Below are 23,416 nucleotides of genomic sequence, written 5' to 3' on the forward strand. Positions count from 1 at the left end.
GGATGAGAGAATGTTATGCTCTTACGGAGATTTTTGGTCTCTCAGGGAATCAAGGTATATGGGAGTGGACAGGAAAGCAGCGTTGAGGCTGAAGATCATGATCATAATGAATGGCAGAGCAGGCTCAAGGAGCCATATGGTCTAACCCCGGTTATGTTAAAAAGGGAAGTGGGAAAGGCCTAGGCGCAAAGGGTCTTAGCAGGGCGACCAGACAACCTGGATTTTCATTAAACATCCGGGTGTCCCGACAATTTCCACAAAATGGTTCAAATGTCCCAGATTTTAGTTTGCCCATTAATTCTGCAGGAGCGGAACGAGTTCAAGTTGAATTTATGTTTACACACAGGTCCTAGATCTGTCCACTTTGCCCCCAGTCGATGCAGTTTGCTGCTTTGCCTCACGATCAGCGGTTTGTGTGCAGAAAACACTTTGGGTGAAGCAGGCAGAAAATGTACTTCAGGAAGGCAGGAGGCATTTGTCCAAGTTATTTACGTTTGCAGAGCATGTTTTCCTCAGCATCTGGTGGGGGAAATCGGCTTGAAATAAGAAAATGTACCGATTTACGGCCACTTCCAGGATTGCCAACACTCCAGGATTGGCCTGTAGTCTCCAGGAATTGAAGATCAATCTCCAGGACACTGCCATGTGCAACTCTGGGGCGATATCACAGGGGCATTAAAAAATGCTTTTTTTCAATCCTCTTTGAATATTTCTCTTTACCAGATTAAATGGGAAAAAAGACTGGTTGGCTGACAGTCGAGCATCATCCAATTGGGTTATGAGTCTTTTTGCTTTCCAAATTGGCATAAGAAGGCAGTGTATGTGTCACACAGATGGGTGTGTTGGCTGACTAATGGCTGGAGCTTGGGGCAAGTCAAATGATGAAATCTTCAGGAATCCATTTAATCACAATTGGCAACCCTAGCCACTTCTTGATTTTGGTAGTACAATGATAAAAATGGAGAAGTTGCTGCATCTGAGGAGCTACAAAGGGAAATCTGTGTGAGGGAGTTGTGGTTTTCACTTTTGAAAATCTGGTCACCCTCAGTATAAGACTCTATATATGAAAAATAATAATTGGGACCGTTGGGTCGTATGACTAATGAGGCAGGGATATAAAGGAGGGGAATTTTTAAACAGTAGAGAGGAGACAATGGAAAGAGGTCTTTAGCTTGACTGGGTGGACATAAATGCTAGCCAGAGCCTAATACATACATACCTTGCTAACAAAAAAGATAAGTAAGAGGTGAAAGAAGGAAATGACAAGAAGCTGCAGTGATACAGTACTTATCTGCAGGAAGCAGTCTCTGAGATTTACAATCAGGAGAAACAAGATATATATCTTCCTCATATTTCATATATGATAAATCAGGAAGGGTCTCAAGGTGGTGCCAAGAAGATAGGGTTGATGACAGAGCGAGACTCAGTGGGACAGAATGCAGGCAGGAAAAATAGGCTTGCATATATATTTAGGGCAGTGGTCAATGAGAAATACATTCCACTTAAAAGCAAGAACCAGCCAATAATGAAACACCACAGTTGAATAAAAAGGTAAGGGTCAAATTGAAACTAAAAAAAAATATACAGCAAGCACAGACAACAAAGGAGGGGCTGACAAATGCCAATACAAAGTGGTTAGGAAAGAAATCAAAAAATTTACAAAAGCAAAGCAGAATAAAATTACATTTTAAAGAAATATAAAAATAAATATTCTGCAAGTATTTTATAAATACAATTACCAAAAGAAAGAAAGAATCAGGAAAAAACAGGGCCACTAAGTTAACAGAACATGTAATGACAGCAAAATGGCAGAAATATTGCAGTTACTTTGATGGTGTTTAATATAAAAAACAAGTTGGGCATGATTTTAAAAGATGAGATCAAAAATATATAAAGGCATTTTAGAAGGCTATAGAGAATTGATAAATAAACTAATCAAACTTAAGATAAAACCTCTGATCTGGATGGATTGCAACCAACGTACATTAAAAGTTAGGGAAGAGATAGCAGAGGCACTATTACAGAGATACGAAAATTCAGTAGAAAAATCGAAGTGTGTCAGAGGAATTGTGGGCAGCTAATGTGATTCCTATATTTAAAAAGGTAGATAGAATATGTCCAGCGAACGAAAAACCAAACAAAACGCTGGGGTTCATTTATAGAGGAATAGAGTTGAAAAACAGGGAAATTAAGTTAAATTTGTAGAGAAGCATGGATATACCACACTTCTGGATTACAGTACAGCTCTGGTCTCTGTGTTATAAAAGGATACAGTAGCACTGGAGAAGGTGCAAAAAAAAAAATTTACAAAGATATCAGAACTAAGAGATAATTCCCATCAGGAAAGATTGAATAAACTGGAGCTCTTTTCTTTATAAAAGGAGAAGGTTGAGGGACAAAATCATCTGTAAAATTATACAGAGGTTTGATTGAGTGGACAAAGAGATGTTTCCACTTGTGAGGGAGATCAAGACTTTGGGCATAAATATAAGATTGTCACTAATAAATCCAACAGGAATTCAGAAGAAATCTCTACCCAGAGAATGATTAGAACTTGGAACTGATAAACACGAGGGAGAAAAGAAATAGTTATGCTGATAAGGTTAAATGGAGAGGAGTGGGAGGAGGATTGTGTGTGAAACAAACACGGGTATGGAACAGTTAGGCAAAATGACTTGATTCTTAGCTGTACAATTTATGTATCGGACCCTTTATGACCTGCCCCCAAAGCGCTTTACAGCTAATAAGGCTTTTTTTCTCAGCCTAATCAGTGTTATAATGGAGGAAACTCAGCAGCATATTTGTGCACAGGAAACTTCCATAAATAGCAATGTGGTAATGACTAGATAATATCTTGTTAGCAATGTTGATTGAGAGAAAAATATTGGCCAAGTCATCCAGTTCTTCTTCCAATAGTGCCACAGGATCTTTTATATCTAGTTGACAGGTAGAAGGGGCTTTGGTTTAATGTCTTGTTGACAAAACGGCACCTCTGACAGCACAATACTGCACTGGCTGCATAACCCTAAATTATGCTCAAGTTTCTAAAGTGTGGCTTGAATTCACGACATTCTAGTGCGAGTACCACCTTAGCGACAGTTGATGACTTATTCAATCCCACTTAAACATTTTATCAGTTATTCATTTGAGAATAAAAGCTCCACAATCTTATTTATATTTACCACTGATCGCTGTCCTTGATAAATGAACAAAATGTTTAAATACAAGTCTGATTTATTTATTGAAGTGTTGCACTGTCTATCTCTAAACCCCAGGCGTTAAAAACGTTTTCAAAGTGTTTTAGTTGAGGTTAACTCAGTTTTGCTTTCTAAAGGTGCCGCCTAACCTGAGTATTTCCAGCAGTTTCTGTTTTAGGACAAGAACTTTATTTAGTTGCAAAAAAAAAACACAAAAAACACTTCATCAGGTGCTAATGTTGAAATTTTGTGGTGCATATAACTTACAGGGTTTTACTGGCACAAAAACCTATTGGCAACAAAATGTGGCAGAGACTCTGTCTCTGAATGATGGAAATACCACCTCCAAAGAATGAGGTTCTCTCTAATACCCTGTTGACCTCCATTGCTAAAAGTCACTATCTTTCAGCATCTTCCCTGTTCTGATCAAAGGTCATAAGCCTGAAGTGTCATAATAAAGCAAAAAACTGCAGATGCTGGAAATCTGAAATAAAAACAGAAAAAGCTGGAAAAACTCAGCAGCATCTGTGGAAAGAAACAGAGTTAACGTTTAAGAGTCCAAATGACTCTTCTTCAGACCTGAAATGTCAACTCTGTTTCTCTCTCTACAGATGCTGCCAGACCTACTGAGTATACCCAGCATTTTCTGGTTTTTATTTCCAATTTTCAGCATCCACTGTATTTTCTTTTTGGTTTTGTATCTTGATGAAGTGAATATAATTCTGATGCTCACTGGGCCTAACATTTTCCAGGCTTCAAGTGAAATCACTTGTTTGATGTATCAGCAGGATTTCCCCCCCATGAAGCTTTGTGCTGCACTGCAAAGTGTAGACTGTAATGAAGCAAATTAATAAATACACCTTCAGTTATCCAAACTGCATTTTTTAAAAACAGGAGTAATCACAATCAAATTTGTAATCTATTGTTAGGGAATTGGCCAATATTCCCTACAGTTTAGGAGAACAAGAGGTGATCTCATTGAAACATATAAAATTCTTCAAGGGCTCAACAGGCTGGTGAGTCTAGACCTAAGGTCATAATCTTAGGATAAGGGTTGGCCATTTGGGACTGAAATGAGGAGAAATTTCTTCACTCAAAGGGTTGTGAATTTTTGGAATTCTCTAACCCAGAGAGCTCTGGATACGGAGTTGAGTGTATTAAAACAGAGATCAATAGGTTTTTGAGCCCTAAAAGAATAAAGGAATATGGGGATCGGGTAGAAGATTAGCCATGACCCTGTTGAATGGTGGAGCAAGCTCGAGGGACCTATGGTTTACTCCTACTCCTATGTTTACATTTTGATGTTACCTACTTGCAAAACTTGATACCTATTCTTTTATCTGTTTTGACAACTGTATCTGAATAGAAATAATTGGTCAAAGCAGTATTCATTTCCCCCTGTACTAACAAATCTGCCTGATCTGATTTGGAGTGGGGTGGGATGCGGTGTGGTGAAGGTTGGGAGACAGCGAGTGAACACAAACTCTGTAAAATTGTTTTAATTGTTTAAGTTGAGCCGAGCTGCACCATCCAACGGAACCAAACAGGTCTGCCTCTGAAAACAGATGGGTGCTGGTCCACTTCAGAGAACACTTCACACGCAATAAACTTTAAACAGCCATAGCTCTCTCCAAACCATTAGATAAAGAGGAAGGAGGACCTGTAGGTCAGTTGGGGAGGGGATCAGTCTCAGGGAAAGGCTGTCTGCCAGGTCTTGGGTTTTCAATTAACTCCAGCTTCAGTTTGAAATCTCCAGTCTGCGTTACTGGTGAGCCAGTACCTCCAGAGAGAGAATGAGGGCTTTTGGTGGAGATCGGAGAGAATGTGGTATTTCCCGGCTTGCTTGAAGGCTTGCTGGCTTTTCCACGGTTCTGTTTACTCTTCTGTCCTTTCTTTTTCTTGGTTTTCTTCTTCTCCGCTGGCTTTGCCATGACCCCAGCAAAGTCCTTGGCTTGCGGTGGTTTCTTCCCTGGTTGGGCCTTGGCGACTGTGTCCGAGGGACTCCTCATTCGGGCCTTGTTGGCTGTGTCCTTCTCCACCGAGCGGCTGACTCTCACCTTGCGTCCCTTTAGCTCAGAGTTATTAAGCTGCAGGGCCAGGGTTACAGCATCCATGCTCTGCAACCGAAAATAATACCATTGATATTATTCTCTAAACCGTGCCTCTTGCACCTCCCTCACTTTTCTATGAGTCTTTCTGTGCCTTCCACCATCCCAGTTCATGGGTGGATTCACTCTACGTTTCCCTCTGCTTGTACAAGTGAGGTCGACTAACATGGCCAGTGAGGAAAGATAACAATTTTTATTTATATAACACCTTCAAAGCGGCAAGAGAGCCATGGGTGCCTCATAGAAACATCATCAAACAAAACAGCCCTTAAGGAAATATTAAGACAGGTGACTGAAAGCTTGGTTAAAGAGTCAGGCTCTTAAGCAGCATGTTAAAAGGAGGAAAGTGAGATAAAGAGACAGTGTTTAGGGAGGGAATTCCAAAGCTTAGGGCCTCGGCACTTCAAGGCACGGTCAGCAAAGGAGGCGGAAAGGAATTGAGGAATTTGAAAAGCGCCAGAATTAGAGAAGCGCACAAATCTCAGAGGGTTGTAGGGGCTGGAAGAGGTTAAAGAGGAAGGGTGGGTTGTAGGGCTGGAGAAGGTTGGAGAGGGAGGTTGAGGTCATTGAGGGAAAAAAAAAGACAAGAATTTTGAAATCGAGGCATTGCAAATCCATGATCTATAGCAGCACCATGGAAACCAGAACCAGGGAGTTGCTCAATAAATGACTAATCAAGTTGCTCCCATTTTACGCCACCAAATAGAGTTAAACTGATAACGTGTCACATCCTGTCCAGCTGCTCAGGTCAAGGTAAAAGATTCCATGGCATTGTTTAAGTGCAGCGGGAAAAGGAAACAAAAAAGAGTAGGGGGAATGAGCTGGAAAATACAACAAAGTGAACAGTTCTTTCATGAGCTAGCATCAGAGCAATGAGCTTTGAATGGCCTTTTTGTGGCAAAATTATGATTCTAAACCTTTAACTATGATGCAGTAGGTTTCCAAGTCTCAGTTTGGCTGGATGTATCACCTCACCTGAAAGAGGACATATCCAAAGCCTTTCCCCATTCCTGATACCCGGTCTCTCACAATCCGCACCGACTCGATTTCACCACATTCGGAAAAATGATCTCGTACTTCGTCCTCTCCAATCTCTATACTCAAAAAGAGCAAACTGAGTAAATGGGCCGCTGAAGCAATCACAGAAGTCCTGTGAGAAGAGCTCTTGAAATAGATTGAGCAGGTTGGGGGAGGGTTTGAAATGCTGCAGTTTCCCCAAGCTGATGTCCCTAATACTTTAAATTTAATGAAAGAAAATCTTGCATTTCTATAGTGCCTTTCACAACCACAGCACATCTCAAAAAGAGGATACAAGTTTAAAAGCAAGTTTGGTCTGCACAAATGATAAATCATTTCTTCAAAGGAACTGTGCAGTTTGAAAGCTCAAGATAACAGTGGAGAATGAGACTGAATAACTGACAAAGCACATCACCAGTTACAGAAAGATTCATCTTACCGTATGACAAGTTGCCCAAAAAGATGGATTTTCGTTGGTCATGCTGCAAAATATAAAAATAAAAATGCCTTGCTCTAATCTTAGCCAGTAAAGTGTAAATCAACCCACTATAAAACTTTGATTCATAACTCACAAAGTTTGACCTGCTGGCTAGGTCCACCCGGATATGAAAGCCACTTTGTATTTCACATCCATTCCTTCAAAAAGAACAGAATTTATTTAGTCTTTGAAAGTAAAAAAATATTTGGAAAGGCACAGACGATCATTAAAAATAAACTATTAAACACAGAAAACTGACTGCACGTAAACCAATAAATACACCGTGCTAGTTACGTCTAAACTAATAAACAGAGTACTCGTTAAAACTAAACTAAAACATTGAGTACTGGTTATAAAGGAATACCCCTGCTGTACAGTAAAACTCAATTTACAATGGTGCTATAATGTGAGGCTGCCCTCCAAATATATTCGCATTCTGCACAGCAGCTGCACTTTTGACCGCTATGCGAGGTTCTGCACGGTGTAGGGATGCGTAACATTTAACTGGGTTGTGCAAGTGATTTAATCTAAGACACACGCTCTTCATTGGCTGTCTGGCAGGAGACAGAGAGTGGGGATAATGGGGTCCTTCTCAGGATGGCGGCCGGTGACTAGTGGAGTTCCACAGGGGTCAGTGTTGGGACCACAACTTTTCACTTTATACATTAATGATCTAGATGAAGGAACTAAGGGCATCGTGGCTAAGTTTGCAGATGATACAAAGGTAGGTGGAGGGACAGGTAGTATTGAGGAGGCGGGGAGGCTGCAGAAGGATTTGGACAGGTTAGGAGAATGGGCAGATGGAATATAACATGGGGAAGTGTGAGGTCATGCACTTTGGTAGGAATAATAGAGGCATAGACTATTTTCTAAATGGGGAGAGAATTCAGAAATCTGGAGTGCAAAGGGACTTTGGAGTCCTACTCCAGGATTCTCATAAGGTTAACTTGCAGGTTGAGTCGGTAGTTAGGAAAGCAAATGCAATGTTGGCATTTATTTCGAGAGGACTAGAATATAAAAGCAGGGATGAGCTGCTGAGGCTTTACAGGGCTCTGGTCAGACCATATTTAGAATATTGTGAGCAATTTTGGGCACCGTATCTCAGGAAGGATGTGCTGGCCCCAGAGAAGGTCCAGAGGAGGTTCAGGAGAACGATCCCAGGAATGAAAGGCTTAACATATGAGGAACGTTTGAGGACTTTGGGTCTATACTCGATGGAGTTTAGAAGGATGAGAGGGGATCTGATTGAAACTTACAGATTACTGAAAGGCCTGGATAGAGTGGACATTGGGGAAGTTGTTTCCATTAGTAGGAGAGACTAGGACCCGAGGGCATAGCCTCAGAGTAAAGGGAAGACCTTTTAGAACAGAGATGAGGAGAAACTTCTTTAGCCAGAGAGTGGTGAATCTATGGAATTCATTGCCACAGAAGGCTGCGGAGGCCAGATCATTGAGTGTATTTAAGACCGAGATAGATAGGTTCTTGATTGGTAAGGGGATCAAAGGTTACAGGGAGAAGGCGGGAGAATGGGGTTGAGAAACTTATCAGCCGTGATTGAATGGCGGAACAGACTTGATGGACCGAATGGCCTAATTTCTGCTCCTATGTCTTATGGTCTTATCATTCATAAAGTCAGAAGTCACTGAGACAAGAGCAATGAATGCTGGAGTCCGATCTCATACCTCGTCAAGGCTCTAACCGCATCATTAACCTGCTCAAATACGACGTAGGCATTCAAATTGTTTCTCTTGGGATGAATCTTCCTCCTGAAGTCAGCAATGGGAAAGAGTGGGGTCAGAGAGAAATCATATCAGTGAGAAATTTGTTGTCCGTTTATACTTTCAAACCGGCGAGCTGGAAAAAGATGAAGGGAGCATTTAAAAATAAACCAAGCATAGAAACATGCAGACATAAGGGCTATGTTCTGTATCAAAGTTAATTCCAAACTGCAGCAAAAATACAGCAAACGTTTTCACAGCACATACCCAGGGAGACCACTGGAGGGCAGAGTTATTTGCAGTTAATTGAAGATTAATGGATTTATAAAGAATTAACAGCCCAGAGGCAGGCCATTCAGTTTAACTACCCCGTGCCAGTGTTTATGCTCCGCACAAGCCTCCTCCAACCCTACCTCTTCTAACCCCTATCAAAAGTAAAAACACAAACCAAGGGATCTACTACAGGAAGAGAATTTCTAACAAGGTCTTGGCAGTCCTTTCTCAAGCTTGGTGTATAAGGGCAGCAACATAATGCCAGTGGATTGTATAGAGAGATGAGGTCACAGGTTCAATCCCTGGCCTGTGCAGAGTAACAATCTTCCACATGACTTACTGTCTTTGGAGAGAGGGGAAGGGGAAACCAACCAGGGGTTCAGCTCCTATATACTGACTTCTGCTGTAAACTATATACATGTGCTTGCCGTCATGGATCTACATTTGTTTGCCCGTGTGTTGTGTGCATGCATGTGCAAATGCTTGTGTATGTACACATGTCTGAAGCTCAGCCCGAGGGCAGAAACAGAATTATCAGTGTTGGCTCCATGCTTGAAAACACTGCTATCCGTCTGGGTGTAATGATGAAATGGCTAAGTGCTGTCTAATTACACCACAGCATATAAATGTGTTTTGTGAAAGGACAGAAGAGAGTGAGGAAATAGTGTTGTTAAACACCCCAATATTGCAAGGCTTATGTCTATGTTACATGGAGGGCAGTCAGCAGGTAAACTCCCTGGCGAACAAGCAGTGACTTACCGGATTGTGGCTAATCTCCTGGAGATGTTGGGCTCCGCACGTGCCTTTAGTTGAGGGACAAGAGAAATATAATCAGATTAATCATCTCACTTTCTCATACATGCAGGAGGGCAAAAAAACAAGGTTTCAAAATGAAGAGGTGAGCAGTGCAACACAGCCCTATTTTCACCATAGCTCATCCTCCTGCCTCAGGGTAAACCTGCCTTCGAGCTGCAGTGTAGCTAGTCCATAGACTTCTAGTCACTTGGTCTCAGGTGTGCTATTTATACACCTCCCTCCCCATTCTTCCATATAATAAAGGTGCATTTACATTACTGGGATGCGGAGGGATGACTGTAAATTGGAGTGAGTGAGCGAGGACTGGACGAGTGTCAACCCACTCCACAGCCACCGATTTATGTCCCAGCTATCTTAATCCTGAGCTTCAGTTATATCCCACCAGATAGCTGCCTGTCCCCAGTGCTGATGACCTTATGGGGGCTGGATTACAGACCGGGGGCAACTAAGCTTCAGTTATACAAAGCCTTTGGAATACTGGCGTTTCCAGGCACAGCAGATTCACCAGAATGATACTGGGGCTAAAAGGGTTAAATTATTCCAACAGGCCACATGGATTAGACTTGTATTCCCTTACAAAAACAGAATTACCTGGAAAAACTCAGCAGGTCTGGCAGCATCGGCGGAGAAGAAAAGAGTTGACGTTTCGAGTCCTCATGACCCTTCGACCCTCCGGGACACCCTGGTCCACTCCTCCATCACCCCCTACTCCTCAACCCCCTCCTATGGCACAACCCCTTGCCCACGCAAAAGATGCAACACCTGCCCCTTCACTTCCTCTCTCCTCACCGTCCAAGGACCCAAACACTCCTTTCAAGTGAAGCAGCATTTCACTTGCATTTCCCCCAACTTAGTCTACTGCATTCGTTGCTCCCAATGTGGTCTCCTCTACATTGGAGAGACCAAACGTAAACTGGGCGACCGCTTTGCAGAACACCTGCGGTCTGTCCGCAAGAATGACCCAAACCTCCCTGTCGCTTGCCATTTTAACACTCCACCCTGCTCTCTTGTCCACATGTCTGTCCTTGGCTTGCTGCATTGTTCCAGTGAAGCCCAACGCAAACTGGAGGAACAACACCTCATCTTCCGACTAGGGACTTTACAGCCTTCCGGACTGAATATTGAATTCAACAACTTTAGGTCGTGAGTCCCCTCCCCCATCCCCACCCCCTTTCTGTTTCCCCCTTCTTTTTTTTTTCCCAATAAATTATAAAGATTTTCCTTTTCCCACCTATTTCCATTATATAAAATTTAAAAAAAAACCCACTAGAGCTATACCTTGAGTGCCCTACCATCCATTCTTAATTAGCACATTCGTTTAGATAATATCACCAACTTTAACTTTAACACCTATGTGTTCTATTGTACTATTGTTGTTGACATCTTTTGATGATCTGCTTCTATCACTGCTTGTTTGTCGCTACAACCACACCAACCCCCTCCACCTCTCTGTCTCTCTATCTCTCCGCCCCCCACACACACACCTTAAACCAGCTTATATTTCAGCTCTTTCCTGGACTCGAACTCAAGTTCTGTCGAAGGGTCATGAGGACTCGAAACGTCAACTCTTTTCTTCTCCGCCGATGCTGCCAGACCTGCTGAGTTTTTCCAGGTAATTCTGTTTTTGTCTTGTATTCCCTTATCAGTCAAAGTCAACAGGATTTTACAAAAGAGAAATCATCTCTGACAAACTGATTGATGTAACTGGTAGTGTAGACAAGGAGCAGTGCATCCAATTTTGGGCACCACACTTGAGGAAGGATGTGAAGGCATTGGAAAGGGTGCAGAAAAGATACATGAGAATGGTTCCAAGGATGAGGAACTTCAGTTATGTGACAGATCGGAGGAGCTGGTACTGTTCTCATTGGCGAGGAGATTTGATAAAGGTCTTCAAAACATGAGAAGTCTAGGCAGATTAGATAGGGAGAAACTATTCCCATTGGTGCAAGGTTCGAGAACCAGAGGACAACCAAAGGCGATTGACAGAACCAACTGTGACATGAGGAAAACATTTTCACACAGCAAGTAGTTAGGATCTGGTATGCACTGCCTGAAAATGTAGTGGAGGAAGATTCAAATGTGGCTTTCAAAAGCGAATGGGATAATTATTTGAAAAGGTTTTTAGGACTATGGGGAAAGGCTAGGAGTATGGGACTAGCTGAGTTGCTCTTGCAGAGAGCCAATACAGACACTATGGGCTAAATGGCCTCCATCTGTGTTGTAACCATTCTATAACCTGGATTTCCAAAAAGCATTCGATAAGGTGCCACACAACAAAAAGTTAATACACAAGGGCGCATAGATTTGGGGGTGATATATCAGGATTGGTTAATGGCCAGGAAGCAGAAAATAGGGATAAAGGGGGTATTTTCAAACTGGCAGACCGTAACTAGAGTGCCCCAAGAATCAGTGCTGGGCCTTAGCTATCAACAGTCTTTATTAATGACTTACACCAAGAGTTATGTATCCAAATTTACTGACAATACAAAGCTAAGTGGGAAGATAAGCTGCAAGAACACAAAGCAATATAGACAAGTTATGAGAGTGTGCAACGAGGTGGGAGATGGAGTATAATGTGGGGAATTGAGATTATTTACTTTGTCAGTAATAGAAAAGCAGAATTTTTTTTTAAAAAGGTGTAAAGTTCTAAATGTTGATGTTCAGAGAGACTTGAGTGTACTCACATAAAAAAAAGAGCATGCAGGTACAGCATGAAATTAGGAAAACAAATGGCATTTTAGCCATTACTGCAAGGGAATTAGAGCACAAGAATTAGGAAGTCTTGCTAAAATTGTATAGTGCTTTATAGTGAGAGCACACCTGGAGTAGTGTATTAGTTTTGGTATCCATATTTAAGCAAGGATATATTACCCTTGGAGGCAGTAGAGGGAAGATTGATTCCTGGGATGAGGGGGTAGTCTTATGGTGAGAGACTGAGTAAATTGGGTCTATATTCTCTGGAATTAGAAGAATGAGAGGTGTTCTCATTGAAACATTCGAGATTCTGAAAGGGCTTGACAGGGTAGACACTGAGGTCATTTCCCCTGGCTGGAGAATCCAGAACAAGAGGGCACAGTCTCAGGATAAGGGGCTGATCATGGCAGATTAAGATGAGGAAAAATTTCTTCATTCCGAGGGTGCTGTGCCATTGGAATTCTCTTCTCCGAAGGGTTGGGGATGCTCTTATCAGTGGGTACATTTAAGTCTGAGATAGTAGATTCTTGATTTCTTAGCGAATCAAAGGATATGGGAAAGGGGCAGGAAAATGGAGCTGAGGCAGAAGATCAGCCATTGCTTTGAATGGCAGCGAAGATCAGAGAGATTTGTTAGGCGTTTTAAAAATATTAAAATGTTCTAATATGGTAGATAGAGAGAAACTAATTCCTTTGGTGGGGGTGTCCAGAACAAGGAGGCATAACCTTAAAATTAGAGCAATTTTTCTATTTTTTTTCAGTTTAGTAGTCCTTCCAAATTCACTAATTTTGGAAGCATCCAAAGTCAGGCAAAAAGACAGGTTTCACTGGCCGGGAAATCAGACATCCACAGATCAGGTCTGGTTTCTGTTGAGCGAGACTCTGGACTGGGAGCATCTCGCCAGTTGGGCAGCTGAAGCACAGAGAAATATCAAACATCAAAACTGCAGTCTTCTGGAAGCAACAAAGAAAAGCCCACTCTCCAGGACAAAACCTTCACACAGCTGAAACCAGCTTCATTTCTCTAAGCAATCATTGGAGCTTATTTCTCAAAAAATGAAAAACTGTTGCCTTACCACCGAACGGAATCGTACAGACTCAATAGGCCCAAACTCTTTAAACATCGCTGTGATCATCTGTTTAAAATGATACAAATGATATATTACTATATATTAGCCAAGTGATACACTCAAGAGCAGGAGGGCAACATTCCCGAACAGATACAGCTTTGCATGTTATTATTACAATTAGGAACATCAAAATTAATGAGACAGGACAAGATTAATGTCTATCCATTTAGCCTTCTGCCATCCTGTTATTCGAAAGGACTTGCTTTATACAACACCTTTCATGGCTGCATAATGCTCTTTACACCCAATGAAGCACTTTTGGGGAATATAATTACTGTTGTAATGTACGAAATGATGCAACCAATTTGTGTGCAGCAATCAATGTGATAATGAGCAGATAATCTGTTTCAGGGATGTTGGTGGAGGGATAAATATTGGTCAGGACACCATGATACAATGAGAATGAGGCTATTATTTAACCACAGTAATCAATCTTTATGAATTAATCTATAAAAGGCCTTGAGACATGAGGTGAGGAAAAGCTGCAGTGGTGAAAAGTTTTGGGTACCAGAGATTCAAAGTCACAGATTCCTCCTTAACATGGACCACACGTCAACATCAAATGACTCATATATATGGTACACCAAAATATTGTCTGAAAGTTACTTGCATGGGTGAAGATAAAGGACCATTGATTGCTCCATAGTGCAAGAAACAGTTAACAGAAGATGGGTTGATATGGTCTTTAACATTTGTTTCTGTGGTTGTGGTAGGGGAGGGAGTGAGGTCAGAGACATCTCGTTTGCTGCCTCTCTTTAATCCTGCAGCTGCTGTTAGTAGGGAAGCCTGCTCTCCTGCCATTTACAATGAAAACATGCTCCAACTTCCCTGTAAAAGCCCAGTAACTCTCCAATTGTTGGCTCTAAAATAAAAGCAAGACACTGCAGATGCTGGAAATCTGAAATAAAAACAAAGTGCTGGAAATAGCAGGTGTGACATCATATGTGGAGAGAGAAACAGTTAATGTTGAGCCAAATATTTCTGCAGAAGAGTCATATTGGAGTCAAAACGTTAAATCAGTTTCTCTCTACAGGTGATGCCAGAGCTGCTGAGTTTTTCCAGCACACTGTTTTTATCTCAAAATGTTAGACTGTATTATCAACCCCCACTCTCTTGCTCCAACATTGTGGCCTAAGCCACAAGTTCTGGAATTCCCTCCCGAAGTTTGTCTCTCCTTGTTAAAAACGTTTCTTTAAAACTTCTTTCTTTGACCAAGCTTTGGTTCATCTGTCCTAATACATCGTTACGTGACTCATTTTGTCCAGCGATGCTGCTGTGAAGCACATTTGCATGTGTTACTACATCAATGGTGCTGTAGAAACAGAAGTTGTTGTACTCTCAGTATCATTATTTAAGTGTAACTGACCAAGGATATAGAAATTGACCCACAGTTCTTTCAACCCACTCGCCCTCCCAATCATTGCATATGTCTACAAACCCTCATGTCTGGGGTGGCAGCAGAGCAGCCATCTCTCACCTGCTTACTCCACTTTGATGGAAGGTTGCCAACAAACAGGGTTCTCTTTTTCTTTATTCTCTCCAGTGCAGGGTTGGCTGTGCTTTTCATCACGTCAGGGTCGATAGTGTTTCCTTTTGGCATCACTGGAGCAACTGGCAATTGCACTGCCTTCTTGCTCCATTTAGGTTTTCTGCGTCGTTTTGCTTCATCTTCATCATCTGCTGCTCTCAAGGCATCCTCCCTGCAAGTGACACAGTGAGAGGGCAGCTCAGCATGGCAAGAATCCCGACACCCCCTTCCACAAAACTATAAGTCACTTCCCTGCTACCATTCTCATTTACCTTCGCTGCTCCTTTTCTTTGGATTGACAATTTAGATGTGCAATTAGCCCTCCAGCCAGTGGCGGAGCTCCAGCAACTCAGCCATGCATCACCCAGCTCCCCAACTGTTTTAGAGGGAGACCCAAACCAAACTCCACCTGAACATTCCACCTGTGTGCAGTCTGGCAGGCATGTAATAGAAACACACATTTTAAAATGGGTGAAAACAGAAACATCTCATAGCGGTGCAGTTGCTAAACAAACTAATTATACTAAAAGGGGAAAAAACGGTTAATAATTACAAGAACAGGAGGCCATTCAGCCCCAATACTCAGTTCTACCATTTCAACTGGAGCAGTGTACTCTTATCCCATTTCACTGCCCTCTCTACCAATCCTGCTTAACTCTACTTTACAAATTTATTCATTTTTCTTGAATGCAATTGTGCACTTTTTCCCTCAATCGTTCCTTCTGGTAAAGCATTCCTTAGTCTAATAAACCCTACCTCACCACGTCTGCTGCATGAAAACATTAATTCCAATGCTTCCCTCTGTTCAGCTGCTGTGTCCTCCCTTGTTGCAAATTCACCAATGGTGAAAGCAACTTAGCCTCTCAATTTACCCTTTCCTAATTTTGAATAGCCCCATTAGATTCCATCTTCTTCGGGATAGAGGATCCTTTAACCCAATTGCACTACACTTAGTAATGACTACCTTATATTTATGGCCCCAAGTTCTGGTAAGACCTAAAAAATGGAAATATCATCCCCATGTCTACCCTATCAACCATTATCAGGTTACCCCTCAGTATTCTCTTCTTTAGGCAAAGTCTTCCCTGATAGATTAACCTCTCAGCTCTGGTGGATCTTTCTTGCACTTTCTCCAGAGTCTCGATTTCCTTTGTATGATACAGAGACCAGCCTTCATATAATACAGTATTCCAAGGGTGCCTTATTAATTCATGCCCAGCTGTCCCAGAATTTCACGCTTGAATCAGGATTCTGACATGCCACACTATTGAAATGGCTCCTTCTTTTTATTCTTTGATGGGATGTGGGCATCGCTGGCAAAGCCAGCATTTGTTGTCCATCCCTAATTGCCCTTGAACTGAGTGGCTGGCTAGGCCATTTCAGACGGCAGTTAAGAACAACCACATAGCTGTGACTCTAGATCTACATGTAGGCCAGACTTAGGTAAGGGCGGCAGATTTCCTTCCCCAAAGGACACTAGTGAACCAAATGGGGTTTTATGACAACTGATGATAGTTGTCATGGTCACCATTACTAAGACTAGCTTTCAATTCCAAATTTTATTAATTGAATTGAAACTCCACCAGCTGCCGAGTTGGGATTTGACCCCATGTCATTAGCCTGAGCCTCTGGATTACTAGTCAGTGATGTTACCACTACGCCACCATCCACCCCCCAAGTCACAAATGACATCCTATGTGACTGTGACAAAGGTAAACTTTCCCTCTTCTCCTTCTTGACCTATCTGCAGCCTTTGACACAGTTGACCACACAATCCTCTCTCAACACCTCTCCTCCATCACACAGCTGGGTGGGACTGCTTTCATGTGGTTCCATTCTTATCTAAATTGTAGCCAGAGAATCACTTGCAATGGTTTCTCTTCTACTCCCACACCATTACCTCTGGTGTCCCGCAGGATCTATTCTTGGCTCCCCCTTATTTCTCATCTACATGCCACCCATTGGACATCATCCGAAAGCACAGTGTTAGTTTCCACATGTACCCTGATGATGCCCAGTCTATCTCACCATAGCCTCTCTGGACTCCTCCACTGATGCGAAATTATCAGACTGCTTATCCAACACTAAATGAGCAGAAGCTTCCTCCAATTAAATACTGGGAAGACAGAAGCCATTGTCTTTGGTCCCCAGTCCAAACACAGTTCTTGACTCCATTCCTCTCCCTGGCAAATGTTAAGAGACTAAACCAGTCTGTCAGTAACCTTGGTGTCATATTTGACCCCAAGCTGAGCTTCTGCCCACATAGTTGCACTAAGACCACCTACTTCCATCTCTATAATATCACCCAACTTTGCCCGTCTCAGCTCATCTGCTGCTGAAAACCTCATTTAATGCATTCCTTATCTCTAGACTTGACTATTCCAACACACTCCTGGCTGGTCTCCACGTTCTACTCTCTGTAAACTTGAGGTCAGCCAAAACTCTGCTGCCGTGTCCTAACTTGCACCAAGTCCCATTCACCTATCATCTCTGGGCTCACTGACCTACAGGGGCTCTCAGTCAAGCAATGTCTTGATTTTAAAATCTACAAAGAGGCAACAGGGGCACTACTGTTGCGACACCTTCCCTCACCACTGTTTCATGCAGGCTCTGGCTCAGAGTTGAAAATCTTCAGAGCCTCATGGTTCTGATCGTAGAAGACATTGTGTTTTATCGTTTTGGGATAAAACTCTCCAGTCGACAGAATTTGTTTGGCTTTATCCTCACTTCTGCATAAGGGACTTGCAGAGGCTGACACCTGTCCCGAGGCAAATGAGACACAGCTAGAAGGCCACGTTTCCCTGGCTCCTGGTGAGGGATCATTAGGCAACTCATGTGCCTTTGTCCATAGATGTGTTGATCTGCAAAGTGGCAGCTGTGGGGGTTACAGTCTAGGGATGGACAATGTCCAAAATGCTGCCCCTCACTTGAGCCTCTGCATTGCTGGCTCTTTCTGGAAGAGGATGACAAGGGTCACTGGTCTGCATTGTCTGTTCTACTCTTGATGTAACTTCCCTCCTTATGGCAGATGGAGCAATACCAGCAAGCAGGTACAGATTGTCCATTTTAGTAGGTTTTAGGCAGCCTGTCATCGCCGTCGGCTGTCTCTCAATGAGAATGATGTCCAGTCAGGGTTGAGAGTTTCTGCCATGGGTCTTCGTGTGACTGAACAGGCTGATTCTCAACCTGCAGATCTTTGGGCATGAGGCAGGATGTCCCATGAGGTACTGGGATCCGGGGTGCAGAATTTGCTTCCTTTACTTTCCTTCTCTGCCTTATCATTAAGACGTGGTTACTCAAAAGCATAATCCAGCTTGATGGACAAATTGTCGCCATTTTGATTGTCTGGTAACAAGTTCCTCCCAGTCATTATTGTCAATGCTGCCGCACTTCAAGGAGAGCTTCAGAGCGTGTTTGAAATGTTTTCTTTGTCCTCCCCAGGAACATTGGCCATTTGAGAGTTGGGGAAAACAGGACTCAGCAAGGGAGATGGGTTTTGGCCATCCGGACACTGTGTTTAGTCCATCAAAGTTGATTTTTGCTGGAGTTTTTGCCTGAATGCTTGTGGAGCTGGCTTCACCAAAAGACACGAGGGTCGACGATCCTTCTAATGTATCCGAAGGACGAGGAGGAGGCATTGCTGATGGAATTTTTCTTGCGCTCATGTGTGTCGCTGATACACAGATAATGGGGTCATGGAGTTGGGGAAATAATATTAGCGCGGATTGAGGTTCAGTTAAAGGACAGAAAAGAGAGTTTAGAAATAAACAGGTTATTTTCAGCTTGGCAGGTTATTACTAGTTGGGTGACGCCTCAGCTATTCATAATCTATATCAATGAGACAGACAAAGGGACTGAGTGCAATGTATCCAAGTTTGCTAAGAATATAAAGCTAGATGGGAAAGTAAGTTGAGAGGAAGACAGAGTCTGCAAAGGCACAATTGTAGACATTAACCACCTGTGTGAGACAATTAAACTTCTTGTAGCACTGCTGCCAAGTCTTCAGGTCCAGCTCACCCATCGCCCCAGCTCTCACAGGCCTACACTGGCACCAGTTAACAAATACCTCAATTTTAAAATTCTCATTCTTGTTTTCAAATTCCTCCATCGTCTCACACCTCCTATCTCCTCCAGCTCCAAAACCCTCTTGAGATCTCTTAATGCCTTGAATTCTGGTCTCTTGCACATACCCAATTTTAATTTCTCTACCACTGGTGGCCATACCTTCAGCTGCTGAAGCCTGAAGCTCTCTCCTGAAGCCTCCCCACCTCACTCGTCTCATTTAAGATGCTCTTTAAACCCTGACTCTTCAATTCAGTTTGTAATTATCTGTCCTAAAGTCTCCTTGTGTGAGTTGGTGTCAAACTTTGCTTTAGAACACCCATAAAATGCCTCCACCCTACCATGCAACACCTCCCTGACCACCTGCTTTCACTCCCTCTTGAGCGTGATCCTCGAGGGCCTATTGCCCCCCAAAGCAATGATGGCATCTCTCCTCTTGCCCACCTAAAGCCTCCTGCGCTGTATCCATCAGCCCAAAACCTTCTTTCTGCTTTGGTGTTTCATTTTCCATGTTTTAAATTCCACAATATTACTCAGTACAGCTTCCCTTTAAGAGGGACAGACTGCCTTTAAGAAAAGTAGGCTGGCTGCACCCAGATGCTCTCAGTCCCCAGCTGAGCACAGGGGCAGCCAGTAGAGCAAGGAACCTGCTCAGCCCCAAGCTACAATCATGGTAACGAGATGGTTTGCGTACTGCCCACCTCCAACGAAAAAACGAATCATGAATCTCCACACCCAAAAAACAGGCCAGACAATTTTTTTAACCCTGCAAAGGGATAAAGATCCATAAAGTGATTGGGTAAGAAGATGGCAGATGGCGTATAATGTGGAGTCATTCACTTTGGTAGGAAGAATAGAAATAACAATACTTTTGAAGTGGTGAAAAACTTTTAAATGGTGTTCAGAGGGATTTTGGAACTCTTGTACATGAAATACAAAGTTAACATGCAGGTATAGCAAACAATTTGCAGAACAAATGGCATGTTGGTCTTTATTGTAAATGTGTTGGAGCAGAAGAGTAAGGAAGAATTGTTGCAATTGTACAGGGCTTTGGTGAGATAATACCTGGGACTAATACGTACAGTTTTAATCTCCACGCTCAAGAATATACTTGTCTTAGAGTCAATGTAATAGAGATTAAATTGAAGATTCCAGGGATCAGAGAGATTGCCTTATAAAGGAGAGGTTGAGTGGATTAGGCTTATACTCACTAGGTTTATACTAACAAGGTTTAGAAGAATCAGAGGTGATCTCATTAAGATATATAAGGTTCTGAGCAGGTTTGGCAGGGTAGATGGTGACAGTTGGAGAGTCCACAGTCTCAGGATAAGAGGATGACCATTTCAGACCGTTATGGGAAGAAATTCTTCACTTAGAGGATTCTGAATATTCAGTTGTTGAGTGTATTCAAGGCTGAGACCGATAGACTTTTTGGTCTATGATCATCAAGAGATATGGAGACTGAATGGGAAAGTCTGATGGTAAGGATCAACCAAGATCATATTGAATAGTGGAGTGGGCTCTAGGAGCCATATGGTTAACTCCTGCTCCTATCTTTTATGTCCTTAAGAGATGAACTTCCAACCATGTATCTGCGCCATCATTATTTCGAACTTTGTAACAATGCCTATATCCCTGCCTCAGCTCAACAGCTGCTGAAATGCTCATCCACGCCTTTGTTACATTTAACTTGACTGCTCAATACATTCCTAACTGGCCTCTAACATTCTACCATCTGTAAACTTGTCATCCAAAACTCTGCTGTCCAGGTCCTTATATGCATCAAGTCCTGCACATCCATTTCCCCAGCACTTATACGCCTACATTGGGTCCAGTTAAGAAATGCCTCAATTTTAAAATTCTCATCCTTGTTTTCAAATTCCTCCATCATCTCACTCCTCATTTCTCTGTAATCTCCTCCAGCGCCACAACCCTGAGATCTCCACGCTCCACTAATTTTGACCACTTGCACATCTCCAATTTTAACTTCTCTGACTGGTGGCTATGCCTTCAGATGCTAAGGCCCGAAGCTCTGGAGTTCTTTCCCTAAGTCTCCTCACCTCACTCGTCTCCTTTAAGGCTCTTTAAAACCTGACTCTTTTCAACCCAGCTTGTCTCCTTGCCTGACCCGCTGTCAAACTTTGCTTTAGAATGTCTATGAAATACCACAGGGTGTGTTATTATATTAAAGGCATTCTTAAAAAAAATTACAAGTTGCTGTTGTGCTTGTAAAACAAAATAGCCGAACTGAGTAATCCTCCTCCCGACCATGCAACACTCACCGTTGGGCTAGTTTCCTTTCAGCTGCTGTGAGCCGTTTGTCACAGACAGGCTTCCTTTTGTCCAGCTTCTGTTGCTTGGCCTTATTTGTGACATCAGACTCGTCTTCCACAAGCTCCTTCTTCTTGCAGGTGACCTAAGGGGTAACAATCCCAAGTCAACCCTAACAGGTTACTATTGAAAAGTCCAATGGAATTGTTGTAAAAGCAGAAAATACCATACACTAGGAACATGCATTTATTGCTGACCTAGGTGCTGGCCAGTAAACAATAAAGAATTGGCATGGAAGTTCAAGGTGTGAGTTATTTGGACCTGTGCATTTTAAACTGGGTGAAATTTTAACCTTTGATATTCCTGAGATTGGGAACTTACCTTGTTCTCTGGAACAGGAGTGAAGATAGGCTGAGTAGCAGAGGGTGGGATGGTGAAGAGAGTTGCTAATGGAGTTAACTTGCACTGTTCTGCCTGCATTTGGAACAGACTGTTGGCCACCTGGCCCAATACATAGCTCCCTGTTTCTCCATTCATTCCATCACTGCAGAAATGGGAGAGCAAAAAAATCAGATAAAACTGACTCAAACAATTAAATAGTATCATAAAAGCAACCATTCAGCCACTGTACCTGCACCAACTCACAATTAGTCCCTTTCCCCTGCTTTGTTTCCTCTTCAAGTATTAATCCAATTCTCTTTTAAAGTTACTATTGAATCTGCCTGCACCATCCTTTCGGGTAGTGTATTCCAGATCACAGCAGGCTGTATAAAGAAATTCTCATCTCCTCTGCCAATTATCTTAAATGTGTCCTCTGGTTACCAACCCCTCCTGTCATTGGGAAACGGTTGCTCTATCAAAATGTTGAACACTTTGATTAAATTGTCCTTTAACTCTTAACACATGGTTTGATGCAACCACAAAATCGGCAGCAGCACAGGTTGAAGCAGAGAATAAAGAATAGCAAAATAGCTTGAATGTGGAACAAGGGGTATTTAAGGGAATGCTAGATAAGTACATGAGGAATAGGAAGAAATACAGATGGGGAGAAGGCGGCTTGTGTGGAGCCAGCATGGACAAGCAGGGCCGAATGGTCTGTTACTGTGCTGCAAAGACTGACTGCTGAGTATCTCCTACCTTCTACCCCGGGATAATGTTCACTCCCCCAACACTCCCCCTCCCCTCCTCTCCTCTCCCCTCCCCTCCCCTCCTCTCCCCTCCTCTCTCTCTCTCTCACTCTCACATACACACACACCTTGCTTTTCCCTCGCTCTCCGCCATTGCCTCACACTCCAGGTGCCTGCTCCGGGACCGGAAGTGCGCTGCTCAGTTCCTTCCCCCGGTCACCCGGCTGTAGGTTCCGGACCGACCGGAAGTGGATGGGGGGGGGGGGATGGTTTGGGAGGACGGGCTCAGCGTGCAGATTAAATAGAGAAAGTGTTGACGTGATAAACGTTGCAGCGGTCAGCACTCGGAGCTAGTGGAATCATTGACCAACCGCCCCCTTCCCCCTCCCCCAAAAGAGAGGACTCAAAGGACTCCGGTTTAAAAATCTAAAAGATTGCACATCCGACAGCGCGGCCCTCCCCATTGCTCCAAATACATAAACAAATAGAATAGTTACAGCACTGGAGGTCATTTGGCTGTTGTGTCCGTGCTGGCTCTCTGTAAGAGCAACTCAATTGGTCTCTTTCTCCCACTTTCTCCTGTAGCTCTGTCTTTTTTTTTCTGTTCAGATAATTATCCAATTCTTTTTTGGAAGCCACAGTTGCATCCGATTGCACCACCCTCTCCGGCGGAGTATTCCAAATCCTAACTATCCCCAGTGTAAAAAAAAGTTTTATCCCCATTTCAACTCTTTTGCCAATCACCTTAAATCGGTGGCTTCTGGTTCTTGAACCTTCTATCATTGAGAAGAGTTTCTCCATATCTATCCTGTCTAGACCCCTCAACATTCTGAGCACCTCTATTAAATCTCTCAACCTTCTCTAAGAAGAACAGCCCCAGCTTTTCTAATCTATCCTCGTAACTAAAGTCTCTCATCTCTGGAATCATTCTCGTAAATCTTTTCTAAGCTCCCTGCAATGCCTTCACATCTTTACTGAAGTATAGGGCCCGAATTGAC

The 23,416-nt window shown here is 42.8% G+C and overlaps 1 protein-coding gene across 1 annotated transcript; it reads right to left on the reverse strand.

Annotated features, from left to right (window-relative positions):
- Positions 1–4,681: 4,681 nt before the first annotated feature.
- rbm34 (RNA binding motif protein 34) lies at positions 4,682–22,648 on the reverse strand. Its single transcript, XM_041188903.1, has 11 exons — positions 22,547–22,648; positions 21,673–21,835; positions 21,303–21,436; positions 14,908–15,130; positions 13,377–13,436; positions 9,551–9,594; positions 8,483–8,566; positions 6,895–6,958; positions 6,762–6,804; positions 6,281–6,399; positions 4,682–5,314 (listed from the first exon to the last, which is right to left on the reverse strand). Exons 1-11 carry the CDS (start codon positions 22,570–22,572, stop codon positions 4,865–4,867), a joined length of 1,410 nt encoding a protein of 469 aa, XP_041044837.1. The 5' UTR covers positions 22,573–22,648; the 3' UTR covers positions 4,682–4,864.
- Between the last annotated feature and the right edge of the window lie 768 nt (positions 22,649–23,416).

This window comes from Carcharodon carcharias, chromosome 5, assembly GCF_017639515.1.
Source record: "Carcharodon carcharias isolate sCarCar2 chromosome 5, sCarCar2.pri, whole genome shotgun sequence".
Classification (NCBI taxonomy): Eukaryota; Metazoa; Chordata; class Chondrichthyes; order Lamniformes; family Lamnidae; genus Carcharodon; species Carcharodon carcharias.